Source organism: Anastrepha obliqua, chromosome 1, assembly GCF_027943255.1.
Source record: "Anastrepha obliqua isolate idAnaObli1 chromosome 1, idAnaObli1_1.0, whole genome shotgun sequence".
NCBI classification, from domain to species: Eukaryota; Metazoa; Arthropoda; class Insecta; order Diptera; family Tephritidae; genus Anastrepha; species Anastrepha obliqua.
This window is the reverse complement of record NC_072892.1, coordinates 177,600,909-177,626,313: the sequence shown is the minus strand read 5'-3', so window position 1 is coordinate 177,626,313 and position 25,405 is coordinate 177,600,909. Positions and strand designations below refer to the sequence as shown.

The window sequence follows — 25,405 nt, the reverse complement described above, 5'->3', positions numbered from 1 at the left end:
TCTGACCTTGTTTAAATTCAACCACCCATCTTTCTGTGGTACTAATTGATGGCGAAAAGTCCTTATGCACTCTCAACATTGGCTCATAAATTTCCTTCGCCTTTAAACCTTACAAAAATAAGATTCACGTTGCTTAATTTTTCCATTGTAAAAAATTCTAAGGCACGTCGATACTAAAAGGTTTGTAAACAAAGAATAAAGTTAAAGAAGTAACAAAAAAGATGAGGCTAGTCGCAACGCTCGTTGTAAAGGACTTCGTATACTTACGAACCAGCATTAACACCGATAACAATGTCAGCCTTGAATAAAGATCCAGCGGCTACGTAGGCTGGGTCATGTCTTCCGAATGGACACCAACGCTCCGGCTCTGAAAGTATTCGATGTGGTACCAGCTTGTGGTAATAGAGGAAGAGGAAAGATCAGGTGGAGAAGGACTTGGCTTTACTTGGTGTGTCCAATTGGCGCCGGTTAGCATGAGAAAGAAACGACTGGCGCGCTTTGTTAAACTCGGCCAAAATCGCGTAAGCGATTATCGCGCCAATTACGAAGAAGAAGAAGTCGCAACGCTCTCTCTTATCGAACCGCAAAACTAATTGCACAACCTAGTATGTAGAGGGGCTTTCATTTCGAACTTCGTACTTTGAGCCGTCTCTATTTTCAAACTTGCTCAGATTTCTATGCCATCACCTTCCATCGGCTTTCGATTTCTTCTATTACTTAGTTTTTATTTGATTAGTTCCACTAAAAGCCAGCAGATGAAACGTAAAAAACGTAAATCAGTCAAACAAAAAATCAAAAAAGCAAAGCCAAAATTAGCTCATATTAACATTTATGTGTGAATTGAATTCTTCAACATTTTCGATTGCACATTTTGGCTCGTACGTACATTCGTATTTTCTAACTACTTTTGCTGCTGTTGCTATCGCGTACATTCAGCGCTTCTTCAAAGGTTTAGCTGTACATTTATTTTAAATGCGTCTTATGGGGCGGGGTGGGGCGTGTTGGAGCCAAAATCCACTTGTACGCAACAATACATATACACCCATACATCCATACGTATTGAATCGCATTTATGCGTGTGACTTATTAAAAAATGAAAGTGCTTTGCTTGTGTGTTAGTGTGTGTGACTTTTTCTTTAATTTTTCTTACAAACTATTTTTTGTTTTTTTTTGTATGGCTCACTATTGTGACCGACATTGGTAATATATGCACTTGTCGTGTAGTATAAGTGTATGTATGCGTATGTGCATGTGTGGGTACGTTTTTACTTCGTTGCTGACATTATTTGAATTCAAATTCAATTTTTGTACCGTTTTGAAGTGTTAACAGCATTACTAATTGCGCATGTATGTATGTATGTGCGCATGCATGTATGCGTGCCTCTCGGTTACTCCGCTTGCTCAGGGCGGTTCACTGAGGTGTCCATGCCACCATCATTAGTTAGTTAAGTTGTAATGTGGATGCACCTATGCTGCTATACCCAATTTGTTGATGTGAAATCGGGCAGTTCAAATGTTGACGGCTGCTGTTGACCGCCTGTCGTTTTGTAATAAATGACATTCAAAAAGCCGATTGCTCGATCTTTAAATGTTGTTTTGCGTTTGTATCTTTGAACTTTGGGTATAAGTATATTTATAATTATTTCTTGACCATGGCTTCGTTTGCGCCATTTTTTGTTTAGTAAGTTTTAAATAAATAGGCCAAACACATGCACATTTTCACCTAGACATTGAAGCAGCCTCTTCACTGGTTTTCTAGATTTTTTTTTTCTAATGGTAAGTTACGAAAACTACACTTTGGGCGCTTACACCCACACAAACACATTCTTATGTAATAGGTTTTGTTCAATAAGTTTTGCGGTCCGATAAGAAAAACACAATTTTTTTCTAATTTATGAATCCCATCCCTGAAGCGAGAATCTGGAACAGCTGCAAAATACGCTTCTACGGCGGTTATGACCTTAGCACTTGATGAAAAACGCTTTCCACACATGAATTTTTATGGTCTACGAATAGATGGAAGTCGCTCGTGGCCGAATGGGTTGGTGCTTGACTACCATGCGGAAGTGCATAGGTTCGAAACTTCGGGCACGAAACATCAATTGATAGAAGAAGTGTTTTCTAATAGCGGTCGCCCCACGGCAGACAGACGTCTGCGTGTTTTTCTGCTCTGAAAAAATGGCCTGATAAAAAACTATTTCCCCTTCGTAGGCGGCATAAAACTGTAGGTCCTCAATTTGCGGAAAAATATCAAGACAAGAGAATGCCTTCGTCTTCCTCTGCTACCACCAGCTGGTACCGCATCGAATACTTTCAGAGTCGGAGCGTTTGTATCCATTCGGACGACATGACCCAGACAACGAAGCCGCTGGATCTTTATTCACTGAACTATGTCTATGTCGTCGTAAAGCTCATACAGCTCATCGTTCCATCGTCTGCGATATTCGCCGTTGCCAACTTGCAAAGGTTCAAAAATCTTACGCAGAATCTTTCTCTCGAACACTCCAAGCGTCGCTTCATCGGATGTTGTCATCGTCCAAGCTTCTGCGCCATACGTTAGGACGGGCATGATGAGAGTCTTGTAGAGTGTAGAAATACTTATATGTATATACGAGGGGTGCCTTTTATATGTCGGGATTAGAGAACAAAAACAAATTTTAATCATCGAAAATCACTTTATTGTTTTTCAAAATATTCCCCATGAAGATCTATACACTTTTGCATGCGCTTGAACCAATTGTCGAAGCACTTTTGCCACTCTGAATGAGGTACCTCCAAAACATGCATTCTGAATGCCGCAACCGCTTCTTCAGGTGTCGAAAAGCGTTGACCTCTCAGTTTGTTTTTTACGTACGGGAATAAAAAGAAGTCATTACGGCGGATGACCCATTAATTCGATGTTTTGGGTGCTCAAAAATGCAGTTGTTTGAGCCGATGTGTGAGAGCTCGCATTGTCCTGGTGAAGAGTGATCCATCTTTGGCGATTGGTTTTCCTAATTTCTTGGAAGACAACTGGCAAACAAATGGTTGTGTACCACTCAAAATTTACTGTTCTGTGTTGTTCTAGTGGTACGGTTGCGACATGTCTAGTTTTTCCGAAAAAACAGGCGACCATTTGCTTGGAAGTGCTTCGTGCGCGAACAACTTTTGTTGGATTTGGCTCATCTTGAAACACCCATACAGTCGACTGCTGTTTAGTTTCGGGCTCATACGCGTAAATCCATGATTCATCACCTGTTACAATGCCATAGACGTGTTTCGAAGCCCCGCGATCGTATTTTTTGAGTCCTTCCTTCCACCAATCGACACGAGCCTTTTTTGAGCGATTGACAAATTGTGTGGGATCCAACGCGAACAAATTTTTTGACAGTCAAATGTTTATGCAATATTGAATGTATGCTGGTCCCACTAATGCCTAAGATTGCCTCAATCTCACGATAGGTCACATGACGATCTTGCAATATCAGTTCGCGCACAGCATCAATGGTTTTCGGAACAACAACTTATTTTGGACGACCTTCACGAAATTCGTCTTGGAGTGAACTACGACCACGATTGAATTCACCATACCATCGATAAACACTGGTCCTTGAAGGAGCTTCATCGCCAAAAAATGAATTAAGTTCATCCATGCAATGTTGCTGAGTTAATCCACGTCGAAAGGTGTAAAAAATAATCACACGAAAATGTTCACGATTTAATTCCATTTTTGGACCGAGATGAATCTTTTAAGTTACTGTAAACAACACAAATAGCGCTGGTATTTCAAAACGTTCTAAGTATAATACGTAAAAGCCAAAAAATGTCAAACTTTGCGATACAGCCTTCAGTTGCCAGATTGCAACACCAGGGTTGCCAAATCCTGCCAAATAAAAAGCACCCCTCGTATAAACGCTTATATATATTCGTGGATACTGTACATTTCAATGGACAGTAGCATCTTCTCCCACGAAATTTCACTGGCAGAATATTTCAGACCTCCTGACCATTCTATAAGTAATGCTTTTCAAGATCTTTGAAATGAACATAATCGATGTGTCTCCTTGAGAACTTACTCTCGTTGTCCAACCCAACCTAAGTCATGAACAAAGGTCATTAGGCCGGGTACGACCTACTTGAAATGTGTACAAAATTGTCGCTTTAAGTAGCTCTGGAAATCTTCTTCCGTAAGTTTTTCAACCGCTTGTTCTGTCTCTTTCGACGCAGTCAGAACTTCTGCCTTTTAATGCAGATTTCGCCTTAGGAAACTAATACTGGAATATTGTACTAGAAGCCTCATGACCGACAATGCGAAGTGAGGCGGTTCACTGCCTTGTTGGTGAGCCCATGAGTTTTGCTTTACTTGTTCGAATCCTTTTTTTAATTTATTCTAATGAGAGATACAGAATAAATTACTGGAATTCTAAATTCTGAAGAAGTGAAAGGTACTAATTTTTTGTTTGTTTTTGTTCCATTGCTAGTGAATGCGGCACCCATTGGGCACACAACTCTCTGAAACCCAATACTGCAGTCAAAGTATTGCTTACACTGCCCAATGAGATGCCTATGACTTCTACTAAATCTCTTTCAGTCACTCGAGGACTACTAAATAAACTGTAGAGAATTTGAATTACTAGGCGATATGGCACTATTTGTTAAATGAAAGCTCAGACTAAAATTCTTCCTATGCACTAGCAGATCTGCGGTTCGTAAGTTTTAACTTTGTTCAATCGGTGGTGAGCTGCTTGTGCTTTCTAAAAGAGGCACTGGTTTGGATCCTAGAAGCCTTAGATTGAAAGATTAGAAGCCACCACATAGTAAGTTAAAGGAGGATACTGGATTCCAATTCCCTATGTCCCGCTATATACCCCCATGATGATGACTAAATCCCAACAAATGGTATCGCAATGGGCCTTCAGTCCTAAGTGGACACCCCCTTCACCATCATGGAGAGTGGCAACCTTCGTAACCCAAACTAATTTAACTAACTTAGACTGAGGATAGAATAATATAGAAGGGGTCTAAGGCAATACGGCCAGTTGCTGGATGGCCATTTGAATTTATTTGGTTTATGAGATGATAATAAATTTTGAAGCTCTCTACAGAAAGTTACGGAGCACTGATTTTATGTTTAATTCAGTCCAGTGCTCGGCTTCTAAGAAACCTCGATATCGTCCCTGATGTAAGGGATTAGTGAGCACCTGCGTCGAACTAAAGAGGATTTTTCGTCACTCGCATAGCTTCAAGCTTTTGCATTAGAAATCCAGGTCCGGTGAACTGTTGATTCGAAGTAAGGCGAATTCGAATTCGGGCGGAAGGGTTGAAGGCATTTTTTTGGCAGGAACACTCCACAAATTTTGGGAATGTTTTTCTTTTGGACAGAGATTTTTGGACAATTGCACGTTGGCGAGTATAGTAGGCGATGGAACAGCTAGTGGTAGCATAGGAAAAGAAAGACCTCCTCTGCGTTGGGAATATCAGGTGCAGAAGGACTTGACTTCACTTGGTGTGTCCAACTGGCGCCGGTTAGCACAAAAAAGGAATGACTGGCGCGCTTTGTTAAACTCGACCAAAATTACGTAAGCCTCTATACCGTCAAGCAAGAAGAAGAAGAAAGTACGATTTTTGCAAAAACCATGCGTTTAAAAAAAATTGAATTTTTGAAAAGATTTTTCAAATTATTTAAAAAAATAACAATCTAATATAATGAAAAAAGTCATAATCAAGTGTAACTAAGAATATTCAGATAAAATCTAAGTAAATTAAAAAATATAAAATTTAAGAGAAATTAAAAAAGATAAAATTTCAAATAAACTAAAAATTATTAAATTTATAATAAATTTAATAAAATAAATAAATAAAATTTGAGATAAATTAAAACAGATAAAAATTTAAAATAAAATAAAACTTTAAATAAATTAAAAAAGATAAAATTTAAAATAAAATGAAACCGATGAAATTTCAAATGAACTAAATATGATAAAATTTAAAATATATAAAAAAAGATAAAATTAATACAGATAAAAATTAAAATAAATAAACAGATAAAATTTAAAAGAAATAAAACTTCAAAAAATGTAGAAGTGTATTGTGCCCATTTTAATACTTTGAGAATGTAAATTTGGCAATGCATTTTTACATTAAATTTGAATTTTTTTTTTGTAATTTTTATGTCACTTTTTTAAACTACGTTTTGAATATGCGCTTTCACGCAGCATTTAGCAAGAAAAAACATTCAAAACGTTAAACATAAAGGTATTTATCAAGATTTTATATCTGCTACTGCATAAAATAATTATGTACGTATTTCAAAATGTGCTAGCCAAATATCGCTATGCACAGTTAAAAGCCAATATTTAGCTATTGACAGTTTGAGATGCACTGTACTAGCATCGAAATAAGCAAATGCCAGAGAACGTTGCTATAAATATTCTATTGCGCGCTCTCTGCCACCAGTCAGACTCTCTGTTATTCCCACTTACTAGCAAAATGTTAAATAACTAGAACAAGAATACGTACCAAAACAAAAATCAGCTGATGATAACGAATTGCATTATGTACATTGCAACTGAAATCATACGTGCGTGAAAGAATAAGAAAGTCACACTTGTGAGAGCACAAATGTTCTATCAAAAAGAAAATATGCCAAATACACCGAGAGAGAAAGAAATGGAGCAACAATGCGCAGTTTTAAATTGCTATGCATGAATGTATGTATGTCTGGATGTAGGTTTGTTTGGTAAGCTTCAAATGCAAATCACCATCAGGCTTAGTGCCACACAAAAAAAACTATAACAAAACAAACACAGCAACAATAAAATGTACAACATAAAAGCTGAACTATGGTGTAGTAAGGTTATTGGCTTAATGAAGAAAAGCATGCGAATGAAATATGAAAATAAATTTTGAAACAAATAGGACTTTGATGATGAACTAAAAAATAGGAATTATATTGAATTTTTTCTATAAATAATACAACTTAACGTAATAAAACAAGGATGCAGAAGAGCGGCCATTATTACCAAAAGCATTAGAGCGACAACTAAGTAGCTGTGGTGGAGTGAGCACATGGCTTTATGTGGGAATGAAGCAAACACCAAAACAAACTTCAGTGGAAGAAAACAAGCACGGTGGAACCCGAAATCGCACCTGCCTCGCAGTTGGCCATCGACATTCTCACTTCATTATCATCGTTACCATCATCAGCAAGCTCGTTGGCACTGAGCAACAGGCATGGCATTTCTTTCCGCTGCTCCATTCACACACACACACACATTGTACTTTGTTACCAGCAGCGCCACTTCATGTCCACACTTTTACGCTTAATGCACAAACAAACCAGAAAACACCAGCCAAACGCATGAATTAACAGCCAGCCGAACAAGTATGGACAACGAAAGCGAAGCTACGAAGAAAGAAGCCAAAGCAAGTGAAATAACTGCCAACAGTAATAAAATAAAATAAATAAAACGAAGAAAAAAAACAAAATTTTGCCAACTCCACTCCAAGTCAGCCAGCAACAGGCGACTTGCATTAATTTCACTTTCGTTTGCAGCAACGATCGCGGCGGCGTCTGCAATTTACAACAACAACAACAACAAGTAACACATCACAGCGCAGTGTATGGTGGTAGTAAATTTTTTGTGTACACATGCATACATATGCACGTTGTTGTTGACTAGTTAATGCCTCACAAGCGCAACAACTACAGCAGGCAGACACAGAAAGACAACTAACTTCCCAACCGCAGCCAATGCACTTTGCCGATGAGGAAGCAAAGCAAAGCGACGTCATCGCATACAACATTAAGGATGATAATGTTGTTGATGCACACGAGTCGTTGATAATTATGACAAATGCAACTACACCAACAACAGCACCGCAATTGAGCACGGCAAAGGAATACCAACAATGCGAGTTGGGAGTGCGCGCAGCCAATGTGACACAACAATTTTCAATTTATTGAGGATTTTAAACAACAACAAACTACAAATCACAACAAAAATCTATATAAACACAAAATAACATTCACTACCAGACACTTTGTAGTAGATTTCAAAAGCGCAATAGCATAAAAATACAAGTTGGTCATTGGATGCCCGCACTATACTCTCCATCATGCAGATGTCTGCTGACATTAAAATCAAATCACGGGCAAATTTAAAAATGATTGTAAATATTATATTTTAAATCCACAATGCCATGGCCGATGAAAGCCACTACGAAATTTCCTAATTCCAGATAATAGTAAGAAATTAAAAATAATGGAAAGCAATATCTATAATGGACGTTTCAATTTGTAGGTGCTTGGCCAAAATAGCTGAATTTAAAACAAAGTGATAAAATATATTATAATCGTAGAATCCATAACTACGGAACGAGAAGTAGCAAAAATACACGATTGCCTAGAATAAGAACTGAGAGCGCAAAAAAAGACTTTAGAATGCGCAGGTTGTAAAATATGTAATGAATAACTGTAAAAATGTGGATAAATGTAAAGAAAAATATTTTTATATTATGAAATGTTAAATAAGTAGTTTTAATGAAGCATAGAATTTAATTTGAATGAAGGACTTTGAGTCACAAATGGCGCCCTGAATAGACGGTCGCGTAGGCATAACGGATACAATAAAAATAAACAACTACATATACATACATACAAGCCATTCTATGTAAAGAAACTGCAACAAATTAAAAAAAAATCAAATAACAAGAAAGCTATATACAGGGTGGGCCATATAGCGTTTTCTTTTTGAACCACTTATTTTTTTGAGAATGGTATCATAAATCACGTGTCAAATGTGTTCATAATTTACTTAAAGGTTTGACATTTACGAAATGGGACGCTATACGCTTGAACAAAATTGGGAAATATTGAAAACCTATTTCCAAAGTGGTGAGTCTTCTTCTTCTTCCGCGGTTACAGTAAATGGCGAGCGTTACCGTGACATGCTCAACGAGTTTTTGTTTCCAAAAATTTAAGAGGATGACATGGACGACATTTGGTTTCAACAGGCCGGTGCAACTTGTCACACTGCCAAAGTTACACTCGAACTTTTGGCTACCGTTTTTGAAAACCGAATAATCAGCCAAAATTCCGATATCAATTGGCCGCCTCGGAGCTGTGATTTAAACCCGTTGAACTATTTTTTGTGGGGAGCCGTTAAGGACAAATGCTATGCGAACCATCCAGAGACGATTGATGCTTTAAAACACGAAATCGAAGTTGCCATTCATGAAATTGGATCCCAAACAATCGAAAATGTGCTTAAAAATTGGGTTGATCGAATGGCCTACTGTAAAGCCAGTCGTGGCAGTCATTTGAACGATATTATTTTTCATTCATAAATGACAATGTTCAGTTTTCAAAATAAAAAAAAGTTTGAAAAAATATTGATTCAAAAAGCAAATTTTACATGGCCCACCCTATACTTCGAAGATGGCATAAAAACATACTCAAAATGTAACGAAATTTAATGAACAAATGAAAACAAAATGCACTAAAAGAAATAACAATCGATTCAAAACAAGCCACCATTTTCATTAAAATTATAAAAAATATTTTTGTTCATCCCGCCATTTTAATTAATATTAAAAAGAAAAACAAATTCATCCCGCCACTTTAATTAAAATTATAAAAAAAAAATAAAAAGGTCTTTGAGACCAAATTATAATAAAATAAAACAAAACAAGGACTAAATTTTTTTTAAATTTAAGTATGCATTACGGCGCTGCTACAAAAAAGTTTGATGTATATCTTCATATTATCCTGCAAATGAGAGAACTTAGTTTCATTCCCCCTTCACACTGGAGTGCAGTTTTTACGAGTTGCTTTTTTTCTTGTCGAATATGCACTCGGATAATTGGCAGTGACTGCCGAGGCGCAACTGGTAGGAGAAAGAAATGTGCTTATCATTTGTGTCTTTATATCCACAGTAGATTTCGTCTACGGGACCAACCGAATTGCAAACAATGTCAATATTTTCTTATTTATATACTTATACATTCTTAATTACATGCGTATGTTTATATGTCAGTGTGTATATATAATTCACGCATATATCTGTTATGAGGGGTTTGCGGAGCTTCGGTGCGAATTTGTGGTGTGGTGGTTTTCATGTTGTTGTTCCACAAATGGAGGTTCCTACAATTTTAAGCCAATTGAGAGCGGAAAATGATTTTTATGAGAAGTTTTTCATGTCAGAAATGCACTCGGAGATTTGCGATTGCCTGCTAAGAGGTGACAGCTGTTTTCTTACACATTTACTGGAATTATTTCTTTATTCTATGAATTAAAAAAAAATTGTTTTTCTAATATTTGCTCAAAAATGACAGATTTGAAATCTGCTTTTTATTTTGCGTTGAACACCCGGATCTGGCCAGACTGCCTTTTTTATTTTTAACATATTTCTGAATTCAATGCGAACGACTTGAGCTTCTATCGATTTATGGATATAACCTTTTAAAAGGGATCCTTGCACAGGAAAAAAAAAATTCCAGATCCGAAGGTTTAAAAAAAGGTGTCCAACAGTGGCTTAAGACAATTTCTAATTTTGAAATAATTGAGCTTAATTTTTACATGGAAATAGTTAAATAAATTTATTATCGAGAAACTCATTTCATTTTCATTTCATTTATTGCCCAAAATATCGAGAAACTCAAATAGAGAAAGTTTTAATTAATTTGTTTACTTTTTTTCAAATATGTATGTAAATATACAATAACAACATTGACAAAAAAATAAAACCTAACTTAAAGTTAAAAAAAAAATCTTATTTATTGTTCGTTTAATAGTTGAGACTTTTGCATAATATTTGCACCCATTTTTTGTTAATGTTAATTTAATTTGTGATATTAAGATAATTTTACTTAATTCCATTTAATTTTATTCCATCAACTTACCAAATTGGCAAAATAATCCTGTCCTGCTGTCATGGCGGTGTTACGTTGCATTACCACACCCACTCCATGAAACTTGCGCTGTGGCAACAGCGAGGACATGTGGCCTGTAGCGCTTTTCCCAAGCAACGCTGTAGCAATGGCCGCGCTTGAGCAAAACGATCTGTTGATTTTTTGTTGCAAAAATAATTGGCAAAGATATTTTTGAGTTTGGTGGTTTCGAGTACCGACGACAACGTTAAGTCCTCGACGACCGGAAGTGCTTAAACAGGCCATTTTCGTACAAATGTATTGCTTCAAGTTTAAATATATGCAAAGATTCGGATGTAACACTTTCCTAGGCGTTTTTATTTTAATAATTTTTTTGTATTTTGCTTATATTATTTATTATACTCGTAGGATGTGTTCAACGGGTTTATAAAATAATTTGTATGCCCTTCATTGGTATACACCTTTTACTTTTATTTTTATGGGATTTTTTATGGATTGTTTAAGGTCGCCCGCTGGCCAATAGGAGGTCCTTTATAGGTTAAACTTTTTTTAATTATTCATATAAGGACACATGTCACTAGCTTATGTTTTCGTTGTTTTTTTTTTTTAATTTTTGTTGATAACTCGTAAATGCACGCGAAATCAAATATTATTTACAAAATAATTTCCTTTTTATTTAGCATCGATTATCACTTGTAAACTCTATTGCACATAATATGAAATTTGCTGCACACGCACAGTGACTTAGTAATTGAAATACGTTAAAGACGACCACGGAACGACGATTACTTGCGTCTGACTCCAGCAGCTCCAACAAAGTGTCTGTTGTCGCTGACAGCGTCGGTGGCTCACGCAGCTTATTACAATGTGACGGCTGCCAAGTAGTAAGGCAGGTTGAAAGAGAGCTTAAGAAACTGCAGCAGCGGCAATGGAAACTCGTTCACTTGGCTCAATCAGCTACGTTGTGGATAGTTTGCGGCTGCGCTGTGGTGAACTCGTGCGAGCCATAATATCATCTATGTACATATGTAGATCTCAAGCCTGTGTTAGTAGTAGTGTGGTTAAAGCCGCGCGCGACGTGGTGAAAATGAAGCGTTGCAGTTAGCCAAAAATATTTTGAACGTGGTTCAAATCAGAGCGAAGCTTCTGCCACATGCGGAAGTTAGGAAGCGTTATACACCTTGGACCGGTTGAGCACACACCGCTTTACAGATGCAGAACTTTTATTGCACCGCCGCTTTATGCTCAACCAAACTTGACTGACACCACTAAGCCATTACCACATTTCATTGATGAACTAACTACATTTAACTGTGAAATAAACTGTGATATTATTAATAAATTAGTCTTTTTTCGATTATTCAACTGGCTAAAACCACAAATTGGGATTGATCTTGACGTAACTTGTGCATTTTTTTTTATTTTATCTTCTACAATCCGCCAGACCATATGTAGAAACAGCTGATCGGTGTTGCCACCAGTTGCCGCTGCAGAGAGCGCCATCTACTTGTCAGGACCAAAGAAACCAGATAGTGAAATACTTCAATGGTAACTAAGAATAGATTTTATATAGATTTTAATATTTACATTTGTGGCTTCTCTTAATTTTTTAATTGTTTTATATTGTTTTAATATGCGTGCATAAACATTTGTTAAGTATTAGACTGCCTTTTAATATACAGATAATTTCGAAGCCAAACTCTGCTGTTCTGCATAAAAGTTAGCTATTTATATAAATTTTTCTTTTCAGACGTATGTTAAGTTCTTCATTATGTTAACATAATGTTACTTGTTGTTATTCTAGGGAATAGAGTTGCAGCAGAGAATGAACATTAACATTCTCTGAAATTAGTACTCGAAAAAAGCTCATTTAACATTTGCACCTTCTCATTCCATTAACATTCTCTGGTTGCAGAGAACGTCCAACATTCCGTCTGTACACTAAAATTCTGTGAGTGTTGTATACATAGTCGTTCATAACCTATCCACTTCATTCAAGCACTCTGCTATATTTCCACTTGGGTTTCGCCATCGAATCGCAGCACACTTTGCATTAAAACTACAAACAGCTGATCAAATTATCACTCTATTTTTCATTTATAACTCATTTTGAACGAAAATTTTAGTTTCTTATAAATAAAAATATTCTGAAAATATAATAAAAATGTCACGAACCGTCTATTTAGGTCTCCGTTATTTCCTTAATAGTCTTGAAAATTTGCTGTCATTCGGTTACAGAGGTCAACCGCCAAGTAAGTTTACCATGAGACCTGCTCAACTAGGTTATCCAATCACAGCATTCCTTTTCAGCGCAATTGGCTGTAGCCGGCTTTCCTAGTTTTGAATTGAACTCGCCACGAACCAGCGCAGACACCGAAAAATCTGGTCGATTTAGTCTCAAGGAGTTGTTGGGTGATGGTATTTTGTGGGCTGTGCCGAAGCATCGACGCACAATTGAAAAAAGGCTGAAACGCAAATTTGGTGTACCCGAGTATAACTGGAAACCATTGACCGTAAAGACAAATTTACGTAACTGTAATCAGTGCGGTCATGACCACGAACTGGGCGTACTATGCCGTAAGTTATTTGCATAAACTTACCAAAAAATGCTAACTTTCCCTCTAATTGCAGCTCACTGTTACAAAAAGGTGGAGCAGGAAACTCGTTTAATGCAAGATAAAATACAGGAAAAGTTGGGACTAGAACCCGTTGAACATGAAGTCGTCGTACTCTACGAGGGCGAGAAATTTGAGAAATATGCAGATGCGGCTGATGAAAAAAATGTACGCATTGTAGAAATGCAAAAGCCACGTCCTGTTTGGTTCAGTAAAAACTTGATGCAAAAAACTACCGCACAGCCGGCAGACACCAAAGAAGTAAAGCCTGCAAACTTGGGCTAAGCATGGCAAATATTAACAAAAATTTCTACAAAATTCTTTTAATGTTAAAATTGTTAAAAGCAATGGAAAATGTTCAAATCGTTATAAAGAACTTTATTTACTTGTAAACAAAAGCGGTTGTGTTGATTTCATTTCTTTAAGGAATCCATTATTAAATTCCATCGCCGTCATAACCTTTTTCCCCTCGACACGTAGTTGATGTAATTCTATATAAGAGTCACCAGCGCATCGCACCAGCACACAACGCCTTTTGCGATCATACATAAATTTACCACATTCACCGTTGTTTAGATATGCAGGTGTTTCTTGCAAAACAGGTAACTTAACGTCTACGAGTTGCACAATCTTGTTTTGAAATCTTGTGTTTAAGTGTTTAAAACCAAAGAGGGCGCGAAATCTTCGATGAAGTTGTTCAGCACTAATTTGTGTCCAATTCACTTCCGTAATGGCATTTGTTATTTTAGGCGCTAAAAAAGTAATTTCCAACAATTTACACGATATTTAGTACATATTAGCAGATTCGTGTAATTACCAAAAGTGGCGTTTTCATTATTTTGTACTTTTGCAGATTCTAGGCAACTGGGCAACCTTTTTATAGTATTAACAAGTAAGTTCGCACCTTCTATGGCCAACTCACTATGCAATTCGGGCATTAGAATGTCATCTTTTATGGCTACTTCACGCTGCGCAAGTATCTGAAATGTAAAAATTACCTAATTTAGCTTTTGATTTTTATTAATAAAAAAATACACAACTTCACACTTACATCTCCCACATCAAAGTGTTTGGGCTCTATTTTCATTATGGATACTCCTGCACGCTTATCCCCGTGCATTATGGCATAGATAATAGGCGCCGCGCCGCGCCAACGCGGCAGCAGACTAGCATGAACGTTAATCATGCCACTGAATGATGCAAATAAAGCGTGGAATTAATATTAAATCTATCAGAATGTGAGTCTATATACTTTTCAATTCAGAAATTCGTTTGGTTTAACGAATCCTTACTCACAAGATATTTCCCCCATCTGCTAGGATACTTACTTCGGAAATGCTTTAATTATTTTCTCTGGTATCAAATGACCAAATGAGACTACAACACCTAAATCATATCCTCGGCAGACATCCGGCACTATTGGCCAGCGATGAACTGCTAGTTGGTGTTTCTCCGCGTAACTGCGTACACAGTTAGCTGGGTTTTTAAATGAAGTTACCACGCCCAACGCACTACTTTCCAAACTATTATAACTATTCATGGAAGAAAAAATAATTAAAATGATTTTTCGCAAAATCTGTTAAGACATTGCTTACTAGTCTTTATGCAGCGATTGGAGACTAGGTAACGAAAACGCATCCGTTCCGAAAAACAACACTTTCCATTTCGTGTTTGTCGCTGATTCAATGGCCAATGTTTGCTCACATTTCCAACGACGATGGCTAAGAATTATGCCAACACTCTCATTGATTTTTCTTCGATATTTAAAGAAATTTAATTTAAAATTATTATTGCAAAGCATTTTTGGCTCAATTCGGTAGTTATACAAACCGGAACGCAACAGCTGACCGCTGATTTAACAGCTGCTATTGTGTGCATTTAGGTTATGTTTAATAAACACAGCGATAAGGTGGTGTTAGTAGAACAGCGGATTCGTTTTTTTATTTCTCTGGTTTTGTTGGTTTGAATGTCTTGTGTGAAGTTTGATTGAAATCGGTGCAGCCGTTCCTGAGTTATGACATTTTATGTGAGTAATGGTTTCCTCTCATACGAAATGCCTGTATGGGAAAAACAACAACAAATACACAGCCGCTTATGAGCGTTTCTGTTGTACTGTTGTGGTTGTAAGTGTATTATGTTAATATTAATTTTGGACGAAAATATAATAAAAACTGGAGCATTCAAGGAACTGGAAAAACATTTTTAACTTTATTTATTTTAGCATAATTTATTTAGCGTAAAAAATTTAAATGGAAATTAAAGAATCAAAGTTTAATTACAAGTTTTTATCGGCTCTTTCACCTTACCTGTATATAGGTGACCACCACAATCAAATTTTAAAAAAGTACAGAAAAGGCTATTATGACATCTTTAGAAAGTATGTTGAATGAAAACAATCAACTAACTCAACTGTTTAAACATTTTACGAGTTCTATAAAGAAAACTTGATATGAAAAATTTCTTGCGATATAAAAAAAACATTTTATGTATGGTGGTGCGAAGCCCACTGGGAAATGCTAGTATATTATAAAATTAAAACTGGAAATCATAGAAATTGTTTTAGTGCCTTTTAAAGTAAAATATTGTTTTAGTATTATTTATGGTAGTTGTAGATAGAGGATGCCACCACAACTTGAGATCAGGACACACGTGAATTTTTCAGGACAAATTTTGAATTTACTGAGGCCTGGCTTTTTTCTAATTTCCTTCGAGCTTTTTTCGGAAAGAAAAGGGAACATTAGAATTTAATACATTGATTTAAGCTGCGTTAATATTTTTGAAGTGAAGCTTCTTAGGCGTCGATGGACGAGCGAGAATAGAGAGTAAAATTTCAAGGCCATGCAACGTTTTGGGCATTTTCGTTCCGCGAGAGAGAAAAAAGATATAACGTAGAGGAAAAGGAGAGAGAAAGCAATACTTTATCTATACTAATATTATAAAGAGGAAAACTTTGTTTGTTTGTTTGTTTGTTTGTTTGTTTGTAACGAATAGGCTCAAAAACTACTGGACCGATTTTAAAAATTCTTTCACCATTCGAAAACTACATTATCCACGAGTAACATGGATTACATTTTATTTTGGAAAAAATAGGGTTCCGTAAGATATTTGGATTTTTCTGACACAAACTGAAAAAAATCTTATATATAAAATAAAGTCAACTTTTTGTGTGTGTTCGCTAACCGGGCGTGTCTGCACCGACTTAAACCAAACTTACACACATTGTTAAGAAGGTATTGAAGATGGTTTCCGTATAGTTTGGAATCCTATTGGTGGATAGGGCTCGAGATATAGGTCAAAACGTGGACCCGGGTAACCTTTGGATGTGTATGTACAATATGGGTATCAAATTGAAGCTGTTGGTGAATGCTTTAGTACAGAGTATTTTTCATGCCGCTCCGTGACTGGGGTCTCGAGATATAGGTCAAAACGTGGACCCGGGTAACCTTTGGTTGTGTATGTACAATATGGGTATCAAATGAAAGCTGTTGATAAGTGCTTTAATACGGGGTAATTTTCATACCTATTGATGACTAGGGTCTGGAAATATATGGCAAAACGTGGACCCGCCGTGTCTTTGCACCGAATTAAACCAAACTTACACACATTGTTAAGGAGGTATTGAAGATGGTTTTCGTATAGTTTGGATATCTATTGGTGGATAGGGCTCGAGATATAGGTCAAAACGTGGACCCGGGTAACCTTCGGATCTGTATGTACAATATGGGCATCAAATGGAAGCTGTTGGTGAATGCTTTAGTTCAGAGTATTTCCATCCGCTCCGTGACTAGGGTCTCGAGATAGAGACCAAAACGTGGACCCTAGAATGTGTTTGTACAATATGGATATCAAATTGAAGCTGTTGGTGAATGCTTTAGTACAGAGTATTTTTCATGCCGCTCCGTGACTGGGGTCTCGAAATATATGCCAAAACGTGGACCCGCCGTGTCTTTGCACCGAATTAAACCAAACTTACACACATTGTTAAGTAAGTATTGAAAATGGGTTTCGTAAAGTTTGGTTGTAATTCGGAGCAGTGGCAACGGGTACAGCGTTCTTTTCAGCCAGCCATAATGTTGCTTACTTTTTTAACGCTTGGGGCGGAACTGAACTGTTAAATTGACAGTGTGAGTTACAATGTGTCAATATTTCTTTCTGATTTGGATGCCATAAGGAAAAAACGTAAGTGCAACATGTAAAAATTGTTTGTGAATTTTTTTGGAGTGGATTTTGGAACAGTGAATAATTTCTTACGAAATTTGAGAATTTAATGTGAAATCCGAATGAAATTATGTGTTCGTGGTAAAAACAATTTTTTTCGTTTTTTTTTTTTTTTTGAAAAATATAAATGGATAATGGTTAAAAAAGCTCCAATGCTTAATAAAACATATAAATTGAAACGACAAATGCATGGATGATCAGGAAAAAAGACGATTGTTTATTCATATGCGTTGATTTGAAATTTAAAAACAATCTTCCTTTTTCCTGATTTTCAATTTATATTTTATATTTACTCAAAAACCAAGCGCTTGAATAAAGAATAAAGAAATAAATAATATGAAAACCATATATTTTCTGTTCTAAACCATATCTATTCTATTTTAGTGTGCCCAGCGAAGGGGGCCGGGTTTGCTAGTATGTTATAAAATTAAAAAGCGTTAAGAAAACTGGAAATCATAGAAATCTTTTTAGTGCATTTTAAAATAAAATATTGTTTTAGTATGATTTATGGTAGTTGTAGATAGAGGATGCCACCACAACTTGAGATCAGGACACACGTGAATTTTTCAGGACAAATTTTGAATTTACTGAGGCCTGGCTTTTTTCTAATTTCCTTCGAGCTTTTTTCGGAAAGACAAGGGAACATTAGAATTTAATACATTTATTTAAGCTGCGTTTATTTTTTTGAAGTGAAGTTTCTTAGGCGTCGATGGACGAGCGAGAATGGAGAGTAAAATTTCAAGGCCATGCAATGTTTTGGGCATTTTCGTTCCGCGAGAGAGAAAAAAGATATAACGTAGAGGAAAAGGAGAGAGAAAGCAATACTTTATATGTATATATCTTAGATACACTTTAGGCTATTTTTCCTGAGTTTTTCCTTGAGAAATAACACTACCTACTTTTTGACGCTTGTTTGTTGGTGCAAACTTGTAGGAAATATATTCCTGGTACCTACTTTTTGGCGTTATATTTCCTTGGTGCCCACTGTTTGGGGCGTTTTTTGGTCCCAATTTTTCGGCGTTGTTTTTTTTTTTTTGGTGCTTACATTTTGGCGCTTATTTCCATTCCCTGGCTAGTGCTTGTGCATACTATAAAGTGCTATCCATTCCGGCGTCGGATTTATTGGTATTGCCTTGCGGTAATTTGCGACGTTGCCGCGGTCCTGGAATCGCTGCGTTTGTGGGGTGATAAACGCTCGGAGTAGTGCGCGTTGTTGCCACGGTTTGTGTCCGGCGTTTACCTACGCCGGTCGACCCTTCTCCGTTTTTTGTAAATTTTGTCTATTTGTATTCTCCGCAAATGTTGTGAATTTATTTAGATACATATTCTTTCTCTCTCTCTCTCTCTCTCTCTCTCATTATCTCCCGGGTCTCTCCCTCTTTCTTTGTCTGCCTTGAAAGTTTCACTTCTGTTATGTATACTATGCTACACGCACTTTTTTTTAATTTAATTTGATATAATAAAAATACAACCAATAAAAATTCATGCGAAACAAATTTGTTCTTCTTTAAATATTTAAGATTTGTGCCGGACTTGCCGCCGACAAAAGTAGAAAGTTGCCAAAGCGCCAAAATTTCTAGTCAAAAACAAGAGAAACTTAAGGCGTTAGGGGTAGTCAGAATTTTCAGAAATTTGGATTTTTTTTGCATTTTCTCAAAGTAATAACATCTTAAATATATGTGTGAAAATTTGAATCTGACAAATACTTTTTGAGTTATTCAACAATTAACAAAGAGCGGTCGGGTGCTCCGGATCGTTCGAGAGCGAGTAACTAGCAGCAGGTAGAAGGTAGAATGTAGAATCAGCAAATCGATATTTTGTAAGCTGCTCTGACGGCTGAAGAACTATTGTATTATATGACCCAGAAATAGATGGCACAGTGTAAGTAATTAAATAATTCGTATAAGTCTACATAAATCGATAGCAAAACTTTAAATGCGTTTTTCTGAAAACTATGTTCTTTGAACTGGTGACTGTAACTTAAAAACCATTTGAAAGATTTCAAAAAAATGTATACTACTTTTGAAAAACATAAAAAACTCGTGCCTGATCGAAGAGCTTTTTTTCAAAATTTCAGTTTTTTTAAACAATTAATTGTCGATTTTTTTCTCGAAAATCTGAAAAATTATTCCCTGAGGTCGCCATATTGTTAATTTAGAGAAGAAAAAAAGCTCCCATCAGGCACAAGATTATCTATTTATAAAACTTATTTCTCTTGTCCGATTAATTTTAGATGAATCTCCAAGGGCTTGTGATGATCACCCCAAGGGACTTCTGGAGAAACGAGTTCCACACAAGCAGCGATAACTTTTACAATTACAAATTTTTTTTTGGAAATTTTGCTTAAGTCAAGTTGAAACCTTATGTATTAATGCTATGTTTTTATTTTTGTAAAATAAAGCAATTGACTAGCAAAAAAAAGTATTGAAAATCATTTTTTCGAGAGTAAATAAATTTACGTATGGTCACATTATTTATGTACACAAATATTTTTGCTAGCTTCATTCCTTCAGGTGGCCGCCGAAACCGAATGGATTAGTTATGGAAGTGCAGGGGTTCAAAAACCCGGGAACCAAGCACCAAATTATAGAAAAAGATTTTTCTAATAGCGGTCTCTCTTCGGCAGACAATCGTAATGTATTGCTGCCACGAAAAAAGCTCCTCATAAAAAACGATCTGCCGGTCCGTAGGTCCATTTGTGCAACAACAACAAGACACACGCCACAAATAGATGGAGGAGCTCGGTCAAACACACAAACAGGATATACATAAGTGTCAATTAAATTAAAAATAAAAAAAAATTCTAAAATACAAATATTACTACATTCACTATCACTTTCCTCGTCCTTATCGGCAAAGGAGCTTTCTATAAACGTATTCCAGAGAACGTTAAATATAGAGAATTCTCACGAGCTACGAATAGTGTGAATTGTCAAAAATGAAGTGAAGCCGCGAACACTATTTCACCTCGCTTAACTCGACAGCGGGGAAGTTCTTAACAGGGCTGATTACAGTGAATTATGTACAAGTACATTGGCTCTGCTCAGTTTTTGGTTTCTGTATGAAATCAAATTGACGAATGCCGACGGCATTTTGCAAGGCATTTGCTTGTGCATTTTTATGTTCCCTTGGTAAACGAAAATTTATTCAATTTGTATTTTCAAACAAAGGTGATGAAGAAAAATGATTGAAATTATTATATGCGCCAACATTTCAAATCAAAGTAACTTTATATTTTGATTTAATTTACCTCTCACATTTTGGTATGTGCGTTTTAGTAAATTTAAAACTAAACAAATTTGATGAAAATTTTTACTAATATTTTGAGTCGAAATTAATTCATAGCATACAAGTGTTTTGATATATCGACATATGTACATATTTACATTTGAATATGCATTTTCCTTTGGCAAACCAAATCTTTTTCAATTTACATTTTATTACAGGGAATAATAATATACATACATTTGTATGTATGCATTTTCTAGATAGTATAAAACTTTAAAATAAATAAAGGAAACAAAGAAACGTATTTGCATATATGGGACAACTAAATTCAATTGCATCTTTATTAAATATATATGTATATGTTGCACGCATATGTGTGCACTGAAGCAACATGACCTACCTCACGAGCATCGCCTTATATTTCATGTAAATAACCTAACGATCAAATTCCTGCCTCACAAAAGCTAAAACAAATTTCTTTTGAATACTCATGTACATATTTGTATGTGCGTATGTACACTTGGTGCCCATATCCCTTCAAACAAATCAAAAAATTCTGTATACAAAACGCTTCATTACCAGGCACACAGAAAGATGGCATATGCAAATATAAATATTGAATTCAAGCAAAACAATGCTTATTAATATACACATATGCATGTACATACAAGCGCACACACAGGGCATTCGCTTTATTCCTCAAAATGCGTATGTCGTTCAAAGCTAAAATTCTATGCCTAGCGACTACAAGAACAAAATGCAGTCATAGACGCAGGCGTAGCGGCCATCATTCTAGTTGCCATAGCGCTGAACAGTCGCGGCGGCGCCGAACAGTTTCAACTATTGTAGTGTGCAACAAAAACTCATCTTCAAAAAATTCATTGATAAATTCGAGCTCATAGTTCTAAGAGCAAGAATTTTCATTCATAAAACGAGCCGCCCATATGCCAATTTTCTCGACAATTCGAAAATAGTCAATATTGGAATATTTCGCGTAGAATTATTTGCCAATATTTGATAAATCTTCAATTTTTGTCAAGTCGAGTGCCCGCGGCATCGTACATATGTATGCAAAAATATATGTATGTAAATATGTCTTTCTAAATGCTCGACAGCCGCAGCTGCTGTGCGTCAAGTGCGCGCATGAGCATACAGTAAGTTGCAGAAGAAAACAAGTAGCTTAAAAAAAGGTCTGATTCGGACATTTTAATACTAAGATAAAATTTGGAAACAATTATTTTATGTTAACTGATAGTAGGCAAATAGTTAATTAGTAGATTACTTTACGTATGTAGTTTTTCAATTGATAAAAAGTGCACAAAACATATGCATATATCTGCAGTTAGAAACTTACTCTGAAATCAGAGCATTTGAAGATGCATGTAACATTTCAAGCTTACTGTACATACAATGCTGTGCCAATGAATGTGCGCTGCGCCATGAGTGCGCGCTGGATTTCTTGCGAAGTTTTACCGTTTTATCTTGAGCTGTGGCTGGTGAGCACACATACACACAGCATATACATATGCGCAAATGTATATAAATTCACAAATGTATATAAATTCACAAATTTACATTTGCATATGCCATCTTCCTGTGCGCCTGGTAATGAAGCGTTTGCTATAGAGGATTTTGATTCAGTTGAAGGTAATTCAACAAAGTTTTACAGACACCAGACAGACAGACATTACATATTTATATAATTTTGGATGATTTGGAAAAATTCAAATTATAGGTCATATTAAAAAGCTACCTAACATTCTTTGCTTCTAATCACCAACAAATTCTTATCGACTGCTGCTAAATTTACATAATTCAGCCCCTCACTGTTAATTTTTGTTGAAAAATCTGTCTATGGTGAATTGTCTTCGCGAGACGAGTACCCCTCGAAAATGAACACTTTCCAGTCATTAAGACTTCTCTATTCATTAACGTTCTCTGCGTATTCACTGTCTCTTTAGTTTTTTAAAGCTAGCTTCAATTTGGTTGAAAATAACGCTAATTTAAAAAGAATGGACTTGCTATTTTCGAGCGCAACATATTAACGAACCACCTTAATGACTTCTTATTGCGAACCATAGTGTAATGAAGCAGGAGGCAATTACAGCTGTCAAAATTTACTTACAGTTAATGCATTTCGTTGTACATTCATCTTCTCATTTTTACTCAGAATTTCACAGGCAATATTTCACTTTGTGTTTTTTATTATTGTTTTCTTGGGACCTGTTATTTATAATGTCTCAAAAGATTTTCTGAATGTTTTTTTACATTTAAAAACAGCGCAGGTGTGAAAAAGTTCGCATAGACTACTCTACAAATACAAACAAAGTATTAACAATACAATGGAGTCGGGGCCAAGCTCTGGCAATACTCTTGCCTCAGAGTATGCATTGCGTGTGGCGTTGCAAACAATGAAGGAGCGTTGCCTGGTACTTCAGCGACGCCTGGCTGTATTGGATCAAGATAATCAAGAACTACGGGAAAGCATTGAGGCAGGTAAAACGACATCGATAGCACAGAACAGTAATGGCCCCACAGCTGCCGTTGCGAATGAGCTGATGGTATTGCGTATGCATGTTTTGGAATTAAGTCGTCAAAAGCAACAATTAAGCGAAAGCATAAACATGGTTTCAAACGAAAACCGAAAGCTCTGGTCGCGACTCTCCCAAATAGCCAAAGATAATAATTGGCGTGCCGCAAAGGAGGCATATATAGCGGGAGTCGAGGGCGAACAAGATGACTTGCAAACAAGCCCACAAAATGGTGGTGGTGCTAGTCAAAATCTTATACGTTCCAAAACATTTACACAACACTCGCCCAATCCTAATTTACGCCACAAGCTAATACCAAATGGCTCCGAACTAAGCATGGAAGAAGTTGCCTTAGATGGCTACGAGCAAAACGTCGAAGTAGTCGAAGACAAAAATGGTTATGGAACAACCGCAGATAGTGAATTAGGGTTTGCTTTCCTGAATGTTGACGATGGTGCTAACGAGGCAGGCAATAACGACGATGCAGACTTAGATCCTGTAGCTAAGAAATGCATGGAAGGTTTACAAGAAATGCAACGGGAGGCAATTAAACAACAACAAGCACTTATTGCGCTTGAGAGTAAATTGGGTATATTTATTTTACTCACATGGATTTCTAGAAAACTGACATACATTTTTGTTTTAACTTTTGCAGCTCTTCAGCCGTGCACAGATTGTGCAAAGAAATCAAAGAAACCAGAAACTGCTGACAAAAGCCTTGAAACGGATGAAAGCCTCAGCGAAGCATTGCAAGTGAATAAAAAACTAGAGGACAAAGGCGTAAAAGCATGGCCGGGCTATAATGAATCTGAAGAAGTATATTCTTGTTCCAATGATACAGAGGAAGAAACCTTCTTGGGTGTAGATGGATATTATGATAAAGTACAGGACGTATGTAATATCGAATCTGCTGATCGTTTGTGTCCATTGTGTGGAAGGAAATTTGACCACACTGTGCCGTGGGAGCAGTTCCAGCAGCACGTCGAAGCTCATTTCACCGGGAGGGACATTGAGTTCTGACAAAACCCAAAAATATATTTTTCTTCGGAGTTGTGAGACGAAGAATTATTTAATGAGGTTATATTGTGTGCTTGTGACTAGTTACCTATAATGGACTGATTTTGTTGAAGAAAATTCATGTTTAGTAAATAGAAAAGTTATGGTGAGTTGTGTATACATTAACGGAACAGTTATGTATGTAGTTTTTTTTTGGTTTTTTTTTTTTTGGTTAATGCAAAAATGAAAATTGCATGAAAATACCAGAATAACCTATATATTATATTTTATATATTATAAGTAATATCATTTATAGGACTCAAATAAAAGTAAAGAATGTTTCAATTGATTCATATTATTAACTTCAAATATAATATTAAAAGTTATGTGTTTATTCGTAACCGGTAAGATCACTTTGCGTTCGAAATGGTTTTATGTGTATAATTGCAGCGAATAAATAATGCGTAGTTCTTATTGATACACAGTTAAAAGTGGAAAATAAAGGTTTGATTTGAGTAAAAATTAACGCAAACAAAGACTATACCTTTTAATATATATTTTTTGTTGACAGTTATGTCCGAAATATGTTAGAAATTCACTTGATGGTTAGGCATTTATAAAATTTGATCGGTCGCTTTTCGCTTGAGCAAAGTTCAAATATGTAGGTTAGTTCGAGGTCAATTTTTGTTGTTGTAACAGTTTATCACGCCCTGACAGGCGCGGTGAAGTCACTGGTAATCCCAAGAAACATGCCATTTCGATGGGGTGGTCCAAAGCTAGAGGAGTTTAAGGCGCCCGGGCAGAGGTGGTTAGTGTCGTGCGGCGTACTTTCACATGTTGGACATATGTTGAGTATGTCGGAGTCGATTCTGGGTAGGTAGAAATTTAACTTGCTTTAATAGCAAGAACGTAATCGAGCCAAGGGTACGCGGATGTCACGACACAACT

The 25,405-nt window shown here is 36.3% G+C and overlaps 4 protein-coding genes across 5 annotated transcripts in view; 2 read left to right on the top strand and 2 right to left on the bottom strand.

Annotated features, from left to right (window-relative positions):
* Nucleotides 1–12,273, bottom strand: part of LOC129241989 (all trans-polyprenyl-diphosphate synthase PDSS1) — a 129,456-nt gene extending 117,183 nt beyond the window's left edge. For both annotated transcript variants that reach the window (XM_054878537.1, XM_054878548.1), the window contains exon 1: nt 10,882–12,273. In XM_054878537.1, coding sequence (XP_054734512.1) covers nt 10,882–11,154 — 273 coding nt within the window. In that variant the 5' untranslated portion in view covers nt 11,155–12,273. The remainder of the gene's footprint in view (nt 1–10,881) is intronic.
* Nucleotides 12,274–12,976: 703 nt separating this feature from the next.
* Nucleotides 12,977–13,882, top strand: LOC129241982 (39S ribosomal protein L32, mitochondrial). Its single transcript, XM_054878529.1, has 3 exons — nt 12,977–13,121; nt 13,180–13,446; nt 13,501–13,882. The coding sequence occupies exons 1-3, from the start codon at nt 13,034–13,036 to the stop codon at nt 13,767–13,769; spliced, it is 624 nt and encodes a 207-aa protein (XP_054734504.1). The 5' UTR covers nt 12,977–13,033; the 3' UTR covers nt 13,770–13,882.
* Nucleotides 13,837–15,320, bottom strand: LOC129241964 (methionyl-tRNA formyltransferase, mitochondrial). Its single transcript, XM_054878515.1, has 5 exons — nt 15,080–15,320; nt 14,813–15,016; nt 14,536–14,674; nt 14,302–14,464; nt 13,837–14,236 (listed from the first exon to the last, which is right to left on the bottom strand). The coding sequence occupies exons 1-5, from the start codon at nt 15,283–15,285 to the stop codon at nt 13,863–13,865; spliced, it is 1,086 nt and encodes a 361-aa protein (XP_054734490.1). The 5' UTR covers nt 15,286–15,320; the 3' UTR covers nt 13,837–13,862.
* A 7,766-nt stretch (nt 15,321–23,086) lies between these two features.
* LOC129241953 (protein spindle-F) lies at nt 23,087–24,688 on the top strand. Its single transcript, XM_054878506.1, has 2 exons — nt 23,087–24,050; nt 24,117–24,688. The coding sequence occupies exons 1-2, from the start codon at nt 23,273–23,275 to the stop codon at nt 24,479–24,481; spliced, it is 1,143 nt and encodes a 380-aa protein (XP_054734481.1). The 5' UTR covers nt 23,087–23,272; the 3' UTR covers nt 24,482–24,688.
* The last annotated feature ends 717 nt before the right edge of the window (nt 24,689–25,405 follow it).